We start from the raw sequence: 13,674 nt of genomic DNA on the forward strand, positions 1-13,674 counted from the left end.
CCATATAGACTGATTTTAATACAACAGTAACACAGCTGTTGGTATTCTCTAATACAAAATAAAAACGCTTAAATATGCAGGGTTGTGTGACTAGGTTAACGTTTCAAAGCAAATACTGTTCAGCTTGATTAATTATCTTCAGCGGTCAATAAAAAGGTAAGATAGAACTTGACTTTTAAGAATTGAATTTTGCCTTTATTTGACAGTTTACTAACTCTGTTTATGTCTACGATGGATTACTCTGCAAATCCTTCATATGGTCTAACATATAGAGCCAAAGGTTCACCATGAACCACAAAAGTTAGATTTGTCAGTGTTTTTCTTCACGTCTTTTCTTGGTTCCTCCCTCTTTAGAGAACTGTATGTTATTGGACATGGTGGAAAAATTTGTTCCTAAAGGACCAAATCCTGAACCCAACCAGGCTCAATGTTCCCTTGTTCAGGTTTTGTGCTTTTAAAACATTTCATTGTTTGTAACAATGAAATGCATTGGTTAAAAAAAAGTGAATAGACCAAATAATTCACAGTTATGCACAAAAGTTCCCAGAGTTAAACCTAAACATGAACAGTGTTCATAAATTACACTGGATATTTTAATTAACACTAACTAGATATTTGTATGGAAAGCATATTAATGTTTTCCCACTTGTGAGTACATAGGTTTATGAATGCCACTGTAAATGGTTCACGACTGTGCAGTCCTTGGGAACTTTGTGGGGGAGTGGACAGTGCTTGTTTCCTCTGCCTCATTCCCAAACCCAGCGGTCCTTGGGTATTCCCAAAAGTCCTGTCCAGGATGTCATATTTAAAAAAGGTTGAAAAGGGGACATTCTTGAAATTTGCTCATGTGGAATTCTAAGTGGAAAAAAAAAAAAATCCCCCCTTATGTCTGATTATTTACTCCAAGTCTCCTTCAGCCACTCCCAAGCTGTTTTTTTGAAGACTTCATTTTCTTTTACAGATTAGGTGGCAGAACAATGTGGCTGTTTTAGGAACAGCAGTTCACTTCAGATCCCGTCATGCTGTCAAACGCTGGTCTGTGTCCAACCCAGATGGTTCCTCAGGTGTCTTCAGTTGGCGATTATGTCCACCAAAAACAAGTGTTGATCTGTTATCTGAACTGTTTTTAATTGCTTCTGTTCAGTGGTAACATTCAAACAACTGAACAATTAACAGACACCCACAGTCCCTGAACTACCTGAACAAACAAAACCCGTTCCCAACCAAATGGTCAGGCCCTCCCATTATATTCCTTCCAACCACTGATATGTATAGATCCTTATGATCTATTCTTTCAATTTTTAACCTCCACTAACAAAAAAAAGAAAAGAAAAAAGTACTTACTCGACCTTCTCCTGCCTTTCCAACAGTCTAATTATCCCTATACATTTAAGGTGGTCTCTAGTATATATAACAGAGGTAGAACATCATAACAGAACAATGAACCTAGAAGCATAAGGTATATATAATAAAGAGTGCAACTTCACATTATACCATGTAACATAATGATGATCTAACAAAAAGGTATATTTAGCAGAGACGCACCAACGCTACATTCCATCAGTACTGCGTTAATCCAGTCACTCCGTTGCACTTATCTGTCCCTTCTGAATCCGATCGATGAACGTTTGGACCTCTGCTGGTGTGTTGAACTTGAAAGTTTCCCCTTGGTACGTTAGCACCAGTTAGCACCGGTTTAGCCGGAGGAATGACGCCGTGTCTCAGCCCGAGCTCGCGGAGGCGCTTGCGGACTCCATCGTACTGCTCGCGCTGCTTGTGTCTCTCCGTAGCACGTCGTTGTAGAATCTCACCGTTGGTTCTTGTAGAGGATATCCGTTTTTACTTTCCTTGCTTTGAATATCAGGTCCTTTTGTTTGTAATTAAGGAATCGCATAATTACGATTATTGGGGGTGCTTCTGCGTTTCCTTTCGGGCCAACACGGTGAGCTCTTTCGAGAATCAGCGGATTTCTCAGAGCAGGCACCTCCAACACTTCTGGTAACCAGCTTTCCAAAAATCCACAGGCTGCGGAGCCCTCCGCGCCTTCAGGGAGATTCACCAATCTAAGGTTGTTGAGGCGAGATCGCATTTCTATGTCATCTATCCTTTCCTCCATTAGCTTCTTCGTTTCCTCCAAGCTCTTAACTTTGTTAATTAGCGACATTTGTTCGTCTTCTATTGTGGACAAACGTTCCTCCGCATGCCTCAAACGCTTCGCACACGCACCCTCTTCTTTCCTCACTGCTTCTATGGCCGTCATAACACCATCAAATCTTCCAGAAAACGCAGACTTTAAGCTATTTATTGCTCCAAGTATATCTGCTTTGTCGCCGAGTGAGTTATTCATTTCGCCGCTGTTAGCTGCTAGCTCTTCATCAACTCCCTTGTTGCTGCTCGGCTACTTGCTAACTTTTTTTTTTTTTTTTTTTTGCTAGCCTCGTTTGAGCTAAGCTCCACGTTTTGTGGTCCGTAGTTCGTCAACTTGGATTGCATAGTTATTTTTGACTTATCTTTGCTCATTCTTCCAGGGCCTGGCATAGTTTCACCCAAATCAAAGTCAGTTACCGTTGTTGTAGCGTTCAGTGATTTTTAAAAGGAAAGTTTCAGGATTTTTGTCAGGAACAGGAACGCAAGGAACGCGACCTTATACCTTGCGGTCATACCCGGAAGTCCGAAGTTATACTTTCTTGATTTAATACTGTACACTGTAAAAAAACAAACAAAAAAACGTCTCTAATTTACGGTAAAATACCAGCAGCTGTGTTTGCCAGAACTTTACCGCATAAATATGGTAAAATTCATAAAGCAATCGATGTCCATGTGCTTACTGGTTGTGTGAGAATGAAAACTTGTGGAGTAAAATTCAGATTCAAAAATATTTTATTAATGCTAAAGGGAAATTAAATGTTGTTGTGACTCATTAAAAGATGTAAAACTGTGAATTTTCAGACAATAAATATTCTAGATGTGTTTCACATGAATAAAAAGGAGGAAAATGGGAAAAAGCACCGCTGATCAGCACAGTGTTGAACCAGTGATGCTCTGGGAACTTTTCTCTTCCAGAAACTATGAGAAGCATGTCGGCCTGCAGGGTTTGGTGAACCGTGAAACAAAATAACATTTCATATAGAAATCTGATGTCCACAGCCAATAAACTGAAAAGTGGATCATCAGCTGTTGAAACCAGATATTTACATACAGAGTAAGGTTTGTCAGGTGGCCTTGGTTACATCAACATTAGATCTGGACTTTGGTTTAAACTACTGTCTTCCAGGTTTGGTTGCATCTTTATGGTTGTGTTCCTCCTGGAAGGTGAACCACTGCCCCAGTTTCAAGTCTTCACTTGCTCTAATGAGTTTTTGTCCAGGATTTATCTTCTTTTCGAAGCCAGACTGACATAGGATCTTATTTTAATCTTTCTATTGTGCAAACTGACAGGCACACCTTCACCAAGTACTTCCTCTCCAGCAGGCGATGCAATAAAAAACAAGCTCAGCCAGTCAATGATTACATGCAATTCAAAATCAAAGATCTCGTCCTGTTTTTATGACTGGCCACCACTCCCACAAATCAAGACCTCCAGAGGGTTGTCCCTCTCTTAGTAGGGTTGAGGTTTCCTGTTGGTGAATGTAAAGAAAGATAACCAAGACTTAGCACTTTCATTAAGGAAACATTTGTGTTTCAGAAACAAAAAAAAAGGTGGGGCAAACCAGGCAGCAACTTGCTCGCATCATTTGTGTTTCCTCTCAGGCACCCGCCCTCCTCTCTGCTTGTCTTGCCCTCTCTCTCCCCCAGTTGTTCCTCCTTCTTTTTATCCGCTGCAAAAGATATCTAACTTGTGTGCTCAATAAGCATTGGGATGAAAGCATGAGTCGGTTTAATTATCTCCAGAAAGTAGACATAGTGCAGCTACAGGAGAGTTATAAACGAACATTAGAGGCGGTGTAGCAGTAGATGAGCCTGTCAGAGTGTCTGAGTGCCTTCATCCCTTTCTTTTTGCAGTGGAGGAACTATGTTCCTCTCTCCCTCCCTCTCTCTGCATCATCTGCCTCCTCACGCTGCTCCTCTCTCTCTCTCTGCTGTGTGTATCGAAGCAGTTCACCAAGTGAGGCGCAGACTTCCTCTAAACACACCTCTGCACACACATCTCTGCCTCGGACCGACCACCATGGCCGTACGGGACGCTGCCTCTCCGCTGCTGCTGGGCCTGCTGTGCCTCCTGCACACCTGGGGAGGTGAGTGAGTCGCTGCTGCTGGGTTTCAGGGAGGACTGGGCTGCTTTCGGAGGGATGGCAGTCAGGATCTCTACACAGACACGCCACAAAGTGAATGAAAGCAAGAAGAACGCCTAACTCGGAGGGCATTTGTCACATTTGAGCATGACTTGTAATGAAGTTAAGACTAACTCTGTTGCTATTATCTTAGCCACTGAAGGAAGCTGTTTATCTGCAGGAACAACTTTTCTGTTCTGCTTCTGTTCTTATTTTACCTTAATTATTTTACCCACAATCTCAGGAATCCTTTATGCTCTTTTATTCCAGGCAGAAAACGGATTGAAGTGAACAATTTTGACATATTTATCCTGTTAATTTCAATGCAGAAGTTGATACAATTCTGCTGCTTACATCAACTGAGGACTAAGTAGTCCAATGGATGACATGAACAAGAGTCCCGACTTGTTCACTTGTTGCATATGAACTTGGGAAGCTGCTCTGCAATAGTGATCAAGTTTCCATACTATCTGTTGCAAGCTATCTGAAGTTCTGCTGGACTGCGTGTATTTTTAGCCAGCAGCAGCAACCACAGAGGTGCAGAATGAGGGAGATCTCTGTCTGCTCTCTGTCACTGTCCCAGCAGTGATCAAGTGGCTCTGGGCTTCCCGGGCAGCACAGAATAGCTCCTCTATGTTCCTCCCAATCTGAAATGCACGTCTGAACTTTATGTGGCGCTGTTCAGGCTCGGCGCTCGAGACGGGGGCGGGGGGTTTGACACGCTGTGAAATCTGCTCTCATGTGTAGGAGTGCAGTGCCTTTTCTTTTAATAGAAAGTCCTGAGATGTTTATAATTTTATGCATTCTTAAGCACAAGATTTACTCTTGGTTCTTTCTTCAAACAGCGCCGGCCTTCCTGTCTTCATGGCTTCCCCTTTGACTCTCCTCACACCGTTACCTTTTCCTTATCCCTGTTTGTCTCCAGCCCCACAAACCTTCCTCCTCCTCCTGCTCTTCATCCTTGATGTATTGTGCTGAACCTCTGTTTGAGTTCAGGCTATTGTCTGTGATCTCTTTGCATTCTTGCTCCCGTTAGCACACCCGCTTCCTGGTCTTGTCCTTTGCTGACTTTCTGGCATCCTGAAGTCATTCATCACAAATACATAAATCCACGCAGCCATTCATTCTGCCATCCTAATCAGTTTTGTGATCTCATGCGACTGCAGATAAAGAGTGAAGCTGTAAGCACATTTTGAAAATTTTTCATATTTTGGCTGCAATTTACGTAAAGAAAGAGAAAAAATTTCACTAAATGTTTTGACCGGTGTTTTCCTAAACAACAACAAATGAAGTGTCAAACATGCAGAGTTCACACACGTCAAAACCTTTTTGCATTTTTTCAACCTCCAGTTGCAATGTATTTATCCAGATTATACGTGGCAGACCAGCACAAAGTGGTGCATAATTCTGAGGATAAAGGATATATATTTTTGGGCAGCTCTTAAACAATGTTTCACAAATAAAATCTAAGATGCTCTGAATCAGTCCTAGTTAAAACCACCACAGTGCGCAGTGACAAAAGTGCTAGCGCTGTTGCTTTGCAGCGAGAAGTCCTGGCCTGCAGGAGTCTTTCCACGTGGAGTTTGCATGTTTTTCAGTTTATGTGTGAATTCTCCACAGGCACTCTGGTTCCTCCCCAAAACACAACTGTCAGGTTAATTGTTTGCTCTAATTGCCCTGAGGTTTGCGTGCATGATTGCTTGTCCTGTTATAAACAGGCTTTACCTGTTTCAGATTGTTCCCTGCCTCTTGCCAAACGCCTGCTAGAGATAGGCAGCAGAGCTGAGGAACTCTGCAGCTCCTCCAAAGTTACTGCGGGCTTAATTGGCAACTCCTCCAGCTCAACCTCTGTATTTCTGCAGCGATTCGAAGGACGTTTGAAGTTCTCGTTCTGCGTTTGTTGGTCTTTATGATGCTGTTTGCTCACCTACATAAGAAACCTCTGAGGCTTTCATAGAAAAGATGGATCTATGCTGAGAATAAACGATGGATGAATTCTGTTTCACCCAATGAAAGCACTTTCATTGGGAAAGTACTTTCATGAAAGTGAAAGTGAAAGTGGCAAGATTAGTGGAAATGTTTGCCAGAAAATTAGTAGAAAATAAGCTATATCTTATTTTTCTTCAACTTCAGAATAATGTGCTAATTTATGTCGGCTTATTATATCAAATTCTACCTAAAAATGATTAAAGTTTTCAGTTTTATTGTATAAAATTGTAAAAAAAAAAAAAAGAAAAAGAAAAGAAAGTGCTGTAATTTACTACCTTTTAAAAAGGGAAATCCAGACTAATAAATCTAAAAAGAATTTAAGTAGAGACTTGGTCTGATAAAAACACACCCACACACGCACACACGCACATGCACACACACACACACACACACACACACACACACACACACACCTACGGACACCCACACGCACACACGCGCACACACACAACCACACACTCTTCTCCTGATACTGCAGTCTTAAAATGAGTGTGTCCCTGCCAGAAAATGCAACCTTTCATCAGGGCACAAGCTGTTAGACTTCAGCTCCGATCGCTGATAAGTAATGAGTTAACTTCCTGTGACATCAGCTCATCAAGTCGGCCCAAAGAGCATCCACAGTAGACCCGAACAGTTTAAAGGTCATCGCTCGGAGTTGAAAAAAAAAAAAAAAAGTGGGGCTGTGCCTCAGTTTCATGAGCTCAGAAGAAGAGAGCTGATCAGGCACAGAAAATGCCCTTGTTGCGTCACGACCGCAGCATAGAAAAACTGCGGCTCAGTAATCTGGCCCGGCATCAGCAGATCCGAATTCCTTTGAAATGAAACTCCTTAAATTCAGACTTATCTTCTGGCACACTTCTGCAGTCACATTGGGGCATTTCTTGCCTCTTCGGAGGATTTGTGAACATAGTTTGTTTGAGTTGTGTTTATAGAAACTACGATGTGGCGCATAACTTTGGGAACGCCACGTAAATCTAATACATATATTCCTCAAGCCTTTTTCAATCAACAAATTTAAACACCACCATAAAATCAAAGCCCAGTGTGTGGGGAAAGTGTGTCCTGCTCCTGAAGTAAAAGTCTGGAGCATTTCATGCTGTGCTTCTTCCCCCGTGCAAACGCAGCGAAAAGGAGCCACCCTGTGCCGTTTGTTTGATTACCATTACATTATGTTATCAATCCGGAGTTGTCCAAAGTGTTTTTGTGAGTTTACGCTTGTTGGGATTAGTGAAACATTATCCAGATCTCTTGCGACTCCTGGAAAGGAAATAGGGGACGAAGCTTGAGAGTCATCTGGAAACAGCGGAAAGTGGTTCCTGTTTGGAAAATGTTTGGGATTACTGAGTGTGCTTTTTGTCTAAAAGGCCGCTCCTTTGAGAACAGCTTCTTCTACATCACCCTATATACGCCCTTGTTGCAACTGCACCTGCATTGATAGTTCAATCTTATTTTACTCTTGATTATTTTCTTGCTAGATCTCTAAAATTGTAACGAAGCTTAAATGCTGTTTCCCACTTCCTTTATGAGATGCACCAATCAAGCTTCTCCTTGTTCATTTAGATCTGTTTTCTTTGAGACCTGATCAGCCGGATAAAATTATGACAAGCTGATTACATGTTTTTAAATGAGTTCATCAAACAACAGAGAAAAGATGTTCTAGGATTGAGAAAGTTGATTTAAATCTATAGGAAATTAACAAATTACTCAATTTATGCATCAAGGAAACACTTCAAATGTGTTTCGTTAAGGTGTTTGCTTAGATTCATTACTTGTGCACATAGGTGCCTTTTAAACACTGTTTGGTTTATTAGATTGACTTAGAGGCTTAATCAACAAACAACTGCAAATGATCAAATAACGAATAGAAAATTTCTGGATATTGAAGCTAAAATGACCCACGTTCAAAGAAAACACTAAAGTCTGGCAAAAATAATAAAAATAATAATAAAAAACCCCCGTTGTGCACAGTTGTATCTTCAAACGGACCTTTAGCTAAAACCACATGCTGTCTTACTTTTATTGAAAACCAGTTAAATGTTATGTGATTTAAACTGGGAACCAATTACTTTTTTCTTTAGGTAAAGCTACATAAAAGAGAGCTTTTGATCTGAGTGACTTTCAGACTTCTCTGCAACTCCCAGCATGCTTCAGGAAGTCCCATAAATAATTCGGATACTTAAAGCTGAACTCACAGACAATGTTGATTGACGCTATTGTCTCGTTTCACCTGGCGGGAGCGTTTTGTCTTTGGAAAAGGTTTCAGGATTCCGGGTTATCCAGGGGCGCCACATGGTCATGTGGGCTCAGCTGTTGCTCCTCGGCTAAGTTTTCATCAAACGTTGGCTCCAAAGCGTCACAGTGAGATCATGCTTTTAATTCTGCAGTATTCCTCCCAATGCCACGCAGAGACAGAGAGCTTCACAAGTGCTTTGTTTTTAAGTGATATCTGTGCAGCTGGTGTTTGGGTGCAGCGCATCATTTCCCTGATAAACCAGAATAATGGCTGTGCACTTGGGACCAGGAATTGTTGAAACAAAGGGTTTCCTTTCTCCGTTTGATCTTTCTCTCGATGCAAATAACATCCATTATCTCCATTACCTGGGTCAATACAGCAGTGCAGGGGATCGAGAGGGCTTGTTACAGCTTGAGAAAGCTCTCAGGGCGTCGTGCTGCTGTTGTAGAGGCCATTTTGTGCGGGCGCTAAGTAGCAGCCGATGATTGTTTGTATACTGTTGCTCCAGCAAAAGAATCAGCCTGCAGACACATCCTCACATCAACAGCTTTTGTTGCAGCAGTGAGTGGCTTAACTTGTGTTTACAATGAAAAATGGCAAAAGGAAGGAAACAGGAAGTAAAGGTTTAGTTTAGTTCACTCTCCCTTATCAGAGAGTTAACCGCAGCCTGGTCTTTTAAAACTCGCAGGGAACCAGGGATTAAGTCGAGTCCTCGTCACTTTTTAGTTTTTCAGCTTTAATGTCTTTTCATAATGATAATTTTATAATTTACAAAGGTTAACGGTTTGGAGGAAAGTTGGAAACTGCCATCTGTCCTCTCCTCTTATCACATTTTACAGTTTGAAGGCTGCATGTGAGTTGCACACATAGGAGCTGTCCCTTTTATAATTGCCACTAAAACAATTTTTTTCTTCTTTTTTTTTGCATATAATTTAGTTTAATCATTACATCAAACAGAACAAAGGAATTAAATGAAATGAACAAATTTCAAAAGGGTTTAAGTAGAGTAATATTCGCCTCTGGGGAAATAGTTTATTAATCCCTAGAAGGAAAATTCACATCAAAATAACAAAAATCAAACAAACACATTGAACATAGGTAGACAGGTGCCTGAGGCTCGTTTCATCTCAGAGCGATTATTTGCCTGAGGGCCAAAAGCATTTTTATGGATCAGGTTTTAGCTCACCTCAGCTAGCAGAGAATCCGAGGAGCCAAACTTTCCTCTGACTCCCAGAGGTGTTGACGTCATCTCATCAGACACAGCTGGGCACACCTGCTGCTGTTTCCCCTCCCCACGTTCAAACACAAACAAAACACACAAAGCGAACATATGTCCGCCTCGCTCTGCCACTAGTTAGCTACATGTTGCCATTTGTTATCCAACGGCGGCTGAATTTGAGCAGATTCTTCGTTGTTGCTCATTGTGATCATTAATGTCTTCGCCTTCAGTTTGTCTTTCAAAGTAAACATTTCTCGGTCTGAGCTGAAAGAACCAATAAATCTGGCAGAGAGAAAAAAATATCTCCTTTTGACTAAGCTTTCAGAGCCGGTTGTTGGCAATAAAATTTAATTAGCTGCTATAAAAATAAATAGTGTCTTTAAATGAAGGGGAATCACTCTGCTGACTATACAGATACAGTAACTAGGTGATAGCAACATTTGTATGCTTAAAAAAAAAAAAAATCCATTCAAAATCTGTTTAAGAACCATCTGGGTTTCATTCAGGTTCCACGTGACATCAATATAATTCTGACTTATCAACTGTCTGATGTTTCCATTATGTCGGTTTTGTGTTTAGGTACTAAACAACACTGACAGGGTGTTCTGCAACAAGAATGAGGAAGCAACTCTTGCAAAAATTGGTGTTTCACTGGACCAGCGAGTCACTAATTTGGAAAATTGCGCCTTTAAGAAGGAAACCAGGCAATTTTGGCCAACATAAACAGAATCAAATGTGCAGTAATTTGTGCAAGGAAATCATCCAGACATACAGTAATTATTCCAAATATTGACAGTGACTGTGACTGTATACACATCGTACAAGGAATTGTGACAGTGAAGGAATGGCAGTGATTTAATGGGAAGTACAATCTTTCAATCATCATCTGAAGGTTTGAACCAGCTGACAAAACACTGAACCCCACAATGTCCTAATCAGTCTCCTATTTGCTTTACTTTTATAATCTTAATTAGAAGCCTTCACTGGTACACTCTGTAATTCAGTTTTAAACTGATATTTTTGTCTGAGTTTGAAAGAAAAATGTCCCTCCAGATGAGAACTTTGAAGTATCTTTTTATGGTAGGTGATGAAAAATGCTAAGGAAATGAGTCTCATGCTTGATAACCTTTTGTTTAAAAAAATGACATAGTTAGCATGAAGATTTATAATGAGATAGTTTCTGAATCTGCGTGCTGCCGTTTGTAAATTAAGCTTTGAAAACAGCTCTAGAGCTCCCCCTGGTGGATATTTTGTTACATGCTAAAAACAAGAAAATCGAGATCCAAGATGGCGGAACGTAACACCGAGGAGTTCTTGAAATTAAGCTGATTATTACCGTGTTTTAGACAAGATTTATTCATAATTATTGGTTAATGGTGAAAATAATAATTGTCTCTTTGTTTTGTGTAATGGTGGTGTGAATAATTTGTACGTTTAAGTCATTTATAATTTTTTTTTTTTCATTTTAGCTCGCAGTAAGAATGGTTAATTTGCAATGTTCATTTGCTAATACTAAGCCTTGTATATTACAGTTTACCATCCCATACCAACTCTTTTTATGAAGTGCTTTATACACCAACAGGACCAAAGTGCTATACACAATGCAATTATAAAATAGAAAAGGTCAAATATAAAATACACATTAATATGCAGACACAATAAGACAAAGTGAAACCTCTCAGATTGTTCCAAAAGCCAAGGAAAAAAGATGGGTCTTAAGAATGGACTTAAAAACAACAAGTGAAGAGGCCTGTCTTATGCCCAGAAGCACAGTCCCCTCTGATCTTGGACTTTGTCTTTGGCACCCTCAGGAGCAGCAGATCAGCTGACCTGAAGGAACAGGAGGGTGTGTAAGAATGTAACAGCTCAGACAGACAGGGAGGGACAAGGCCATTAAGAGCTTTACAAACAAATAAGAGGATTTTAAAATGAATCCTAAAATGTACAGGCAACCAGTGTAAGGAAGCTAAAATAAGGGAAATATGGTCAAATTTTTGTGTACCTGTTAAAAGACGTGCAGCAGCATTTTGTACACTCTGACCCTGGGAAATATCTAAATCAGTGACTCCTATATAAAGCTTATTACAATAATCCAGCCATGTGGTCACAAATTGATTAGATCACTGTTTAAAAGTCCTGTCTGGAAAGAACAGGTTTTACTTTGGCTAGCTGCCTTAAGTGGAAAAAGCTGAATTTTGCCACGGCTTTAATGTGTGCTTCCAGCTTAAGACCAGCATCCCTCTTGACACCTAAATTTGTAATAAACTGCTTGACATACTGGGCCAAAGAGCCAAGATTGGTCAGTGAATCTACAGTGGAGCTGCCAAAAATCACTGTGTTCCTACCGCAGGACCTAAGCTGGTTTGATGAAGCTGTGATTTGTGTCATGTCTGTTCCCTGTCACTTTGTTTTGCTAATTGTTCATGATAATAAGAGTCTGCTGGGGAGTGTAATGAATGTAATTGTCCTCTGTGGGATTGCTTGCTCACAGTCAGCAAAAACAAACCAGAGTAGCCATAATCTGTTGGATGATCCCCAAAATAAATGGTAAAACAGCTGAGGAGGTCAGTAAAGACACTGTGATTAGATAAGAGGTAGAAAGGAGGATCAGGTCACCAACTTTGAAGCAAAGGTCAGAGAAATAATTTCTTATTTTAATCATTCCAACTTATTTTGACTTGGTTTGATCAAGAAAAAACTAACCCTAACCCTAATCCATCCACAACATGTAAACTGTGAACATGTCACTTTTAAATTAGGTTTTATTTCTATTCTTCCTTCGACTGTCTTTTTTAATTTGAAATAATTCATTCTGGGTCTCAGCACACACCTGGAAGAACATTCACTAATTCCCATCATCATCATCTCTGTTGCCCTTTCTATATTCTGATCAACCCTTTTCCAGGAAAAAGGAGGAAGAATGGTGATTGTTGGATATCTATTAACTATCAGTGGAGTTCCTATGTTAGCTTAGGGAAAGAAAGCAGCTTCACAAACCAATCAAATATGTAGAAACATTAACAGACTGGGACTTTTTGACTCACTCTTGAGTTGGGTTTTCATCCTCATCCACTGCCTTGACTTATACACCCTCACTTGTCTTCTCGTCACGTTAAGTGCACATCATCTCATCGGTTCTCACAGATGTTGAGGCTCTGAGACTAAGAGGAAATTTCTTTACTGGGTTTCAAGATTGCCTGTGCGTATTTAAATATAAGACAAGTATATATAAGACCAGTCATTTTTTTCTCGTTTTGCTTTGGAAGGGCTCCAGAAGTCTGTCTTTTTTCCACTTTGGGTCAAAGGTGGTTTAATGGCTTTCAGACGAGCCATCTGCTCCTCCTCGTCAGTCACAGCGACTCCAATGTCAGAATGATGGCTTTATGGGGCAATGTGGCTTTAAGTGGTAATTAACGGCCGGGGCGTCAGAAGGGTTGTACAAGAATGTTGAAATCAACCCTGTTTAAACTGTCAGACAGGATATGAGACGCGTGATATATCGAACATGTGTGTGTGAAGATTTATTAACGGCGGTGTCATTGCAAAACTAAACTCTTATCTTAATTTGTAAGCATCTAAAGTAATTTATTCCTAACCCAACCCCAAGACTTTTGCATGCAACTATTTTGTTGCTGGAACAGTAACACGTCTTCAGATTTGCTGTTGCTTTATTTTTATTGCTTTCTGCTTCATGCCTTAAATATTCACTTCCCTATTAAGACTTGCAGCTTTAAAGTCCTTCATGAGTACTTGTTTGGGAAAATATAGAAAAACTTTTGAAGGAACAATCTGTAGACTGAGACAATCACTTCCTGGCTTTTGGACAATAGTCCAAAACACACTAGTAGGTCCAAAAATGAGTTTTCTTGTCAAAATCTGAACTTAAATCGGAGTGAAATGCTGCTGTAAAACCTTAAACATGTTCATGCTCACAAACCCAAAATGGCCGAATCATTGTGTCT

At 40.4% G+C, this 13,674-nt stretch overlaps 1 protein-coding gene across 3 annotated transcripts in view; it reads left to right on the forward strand.

Moving 5' to 3' along the window:
- The first annotated feature begins 1,781 nt into the window (after positions 1–1,781).
- mcamb (melanoma cell adhesion molecule b) overlaps positions 1,782–13,674 on the forward strand; it is a 40,205-nt gene continuing 28,312 nt past the window's right edge. For all 3 annotated transcript variants that reach the window (XM_044120571.1, XM_044120572.1, XM_044120573.1), the window contains exons 1-2: positions 1,782–2,068; positions 4,098–4,235. In XM_044120571.1, the coding sequence (XP_043976506.1) occupies positions 4,169–4,235 (67 nt within the window). In that variant the 5' untranslated portion in view covers positions 1,782–2,068; positions 4,098–4,168. The remainder of the gene's footprint in view (positions 2,069–4,097; positions 4,236–13,674) is intronic.

This window comes from Gambusia affinis, linkage group LG06 (genome assembly GCF_019740435.1).
Source record: "Gambusia affinis linkage group LG06, SWU_Gaff_1.0, whole genome shotgun sequence".
Taxonomy (NCBI): Eukaryota; Metazoa; Chordata; class Actinopteri; order Cyprinodontiformes; family Poeciliidae; genus Gambusia; species Gambusia affinis.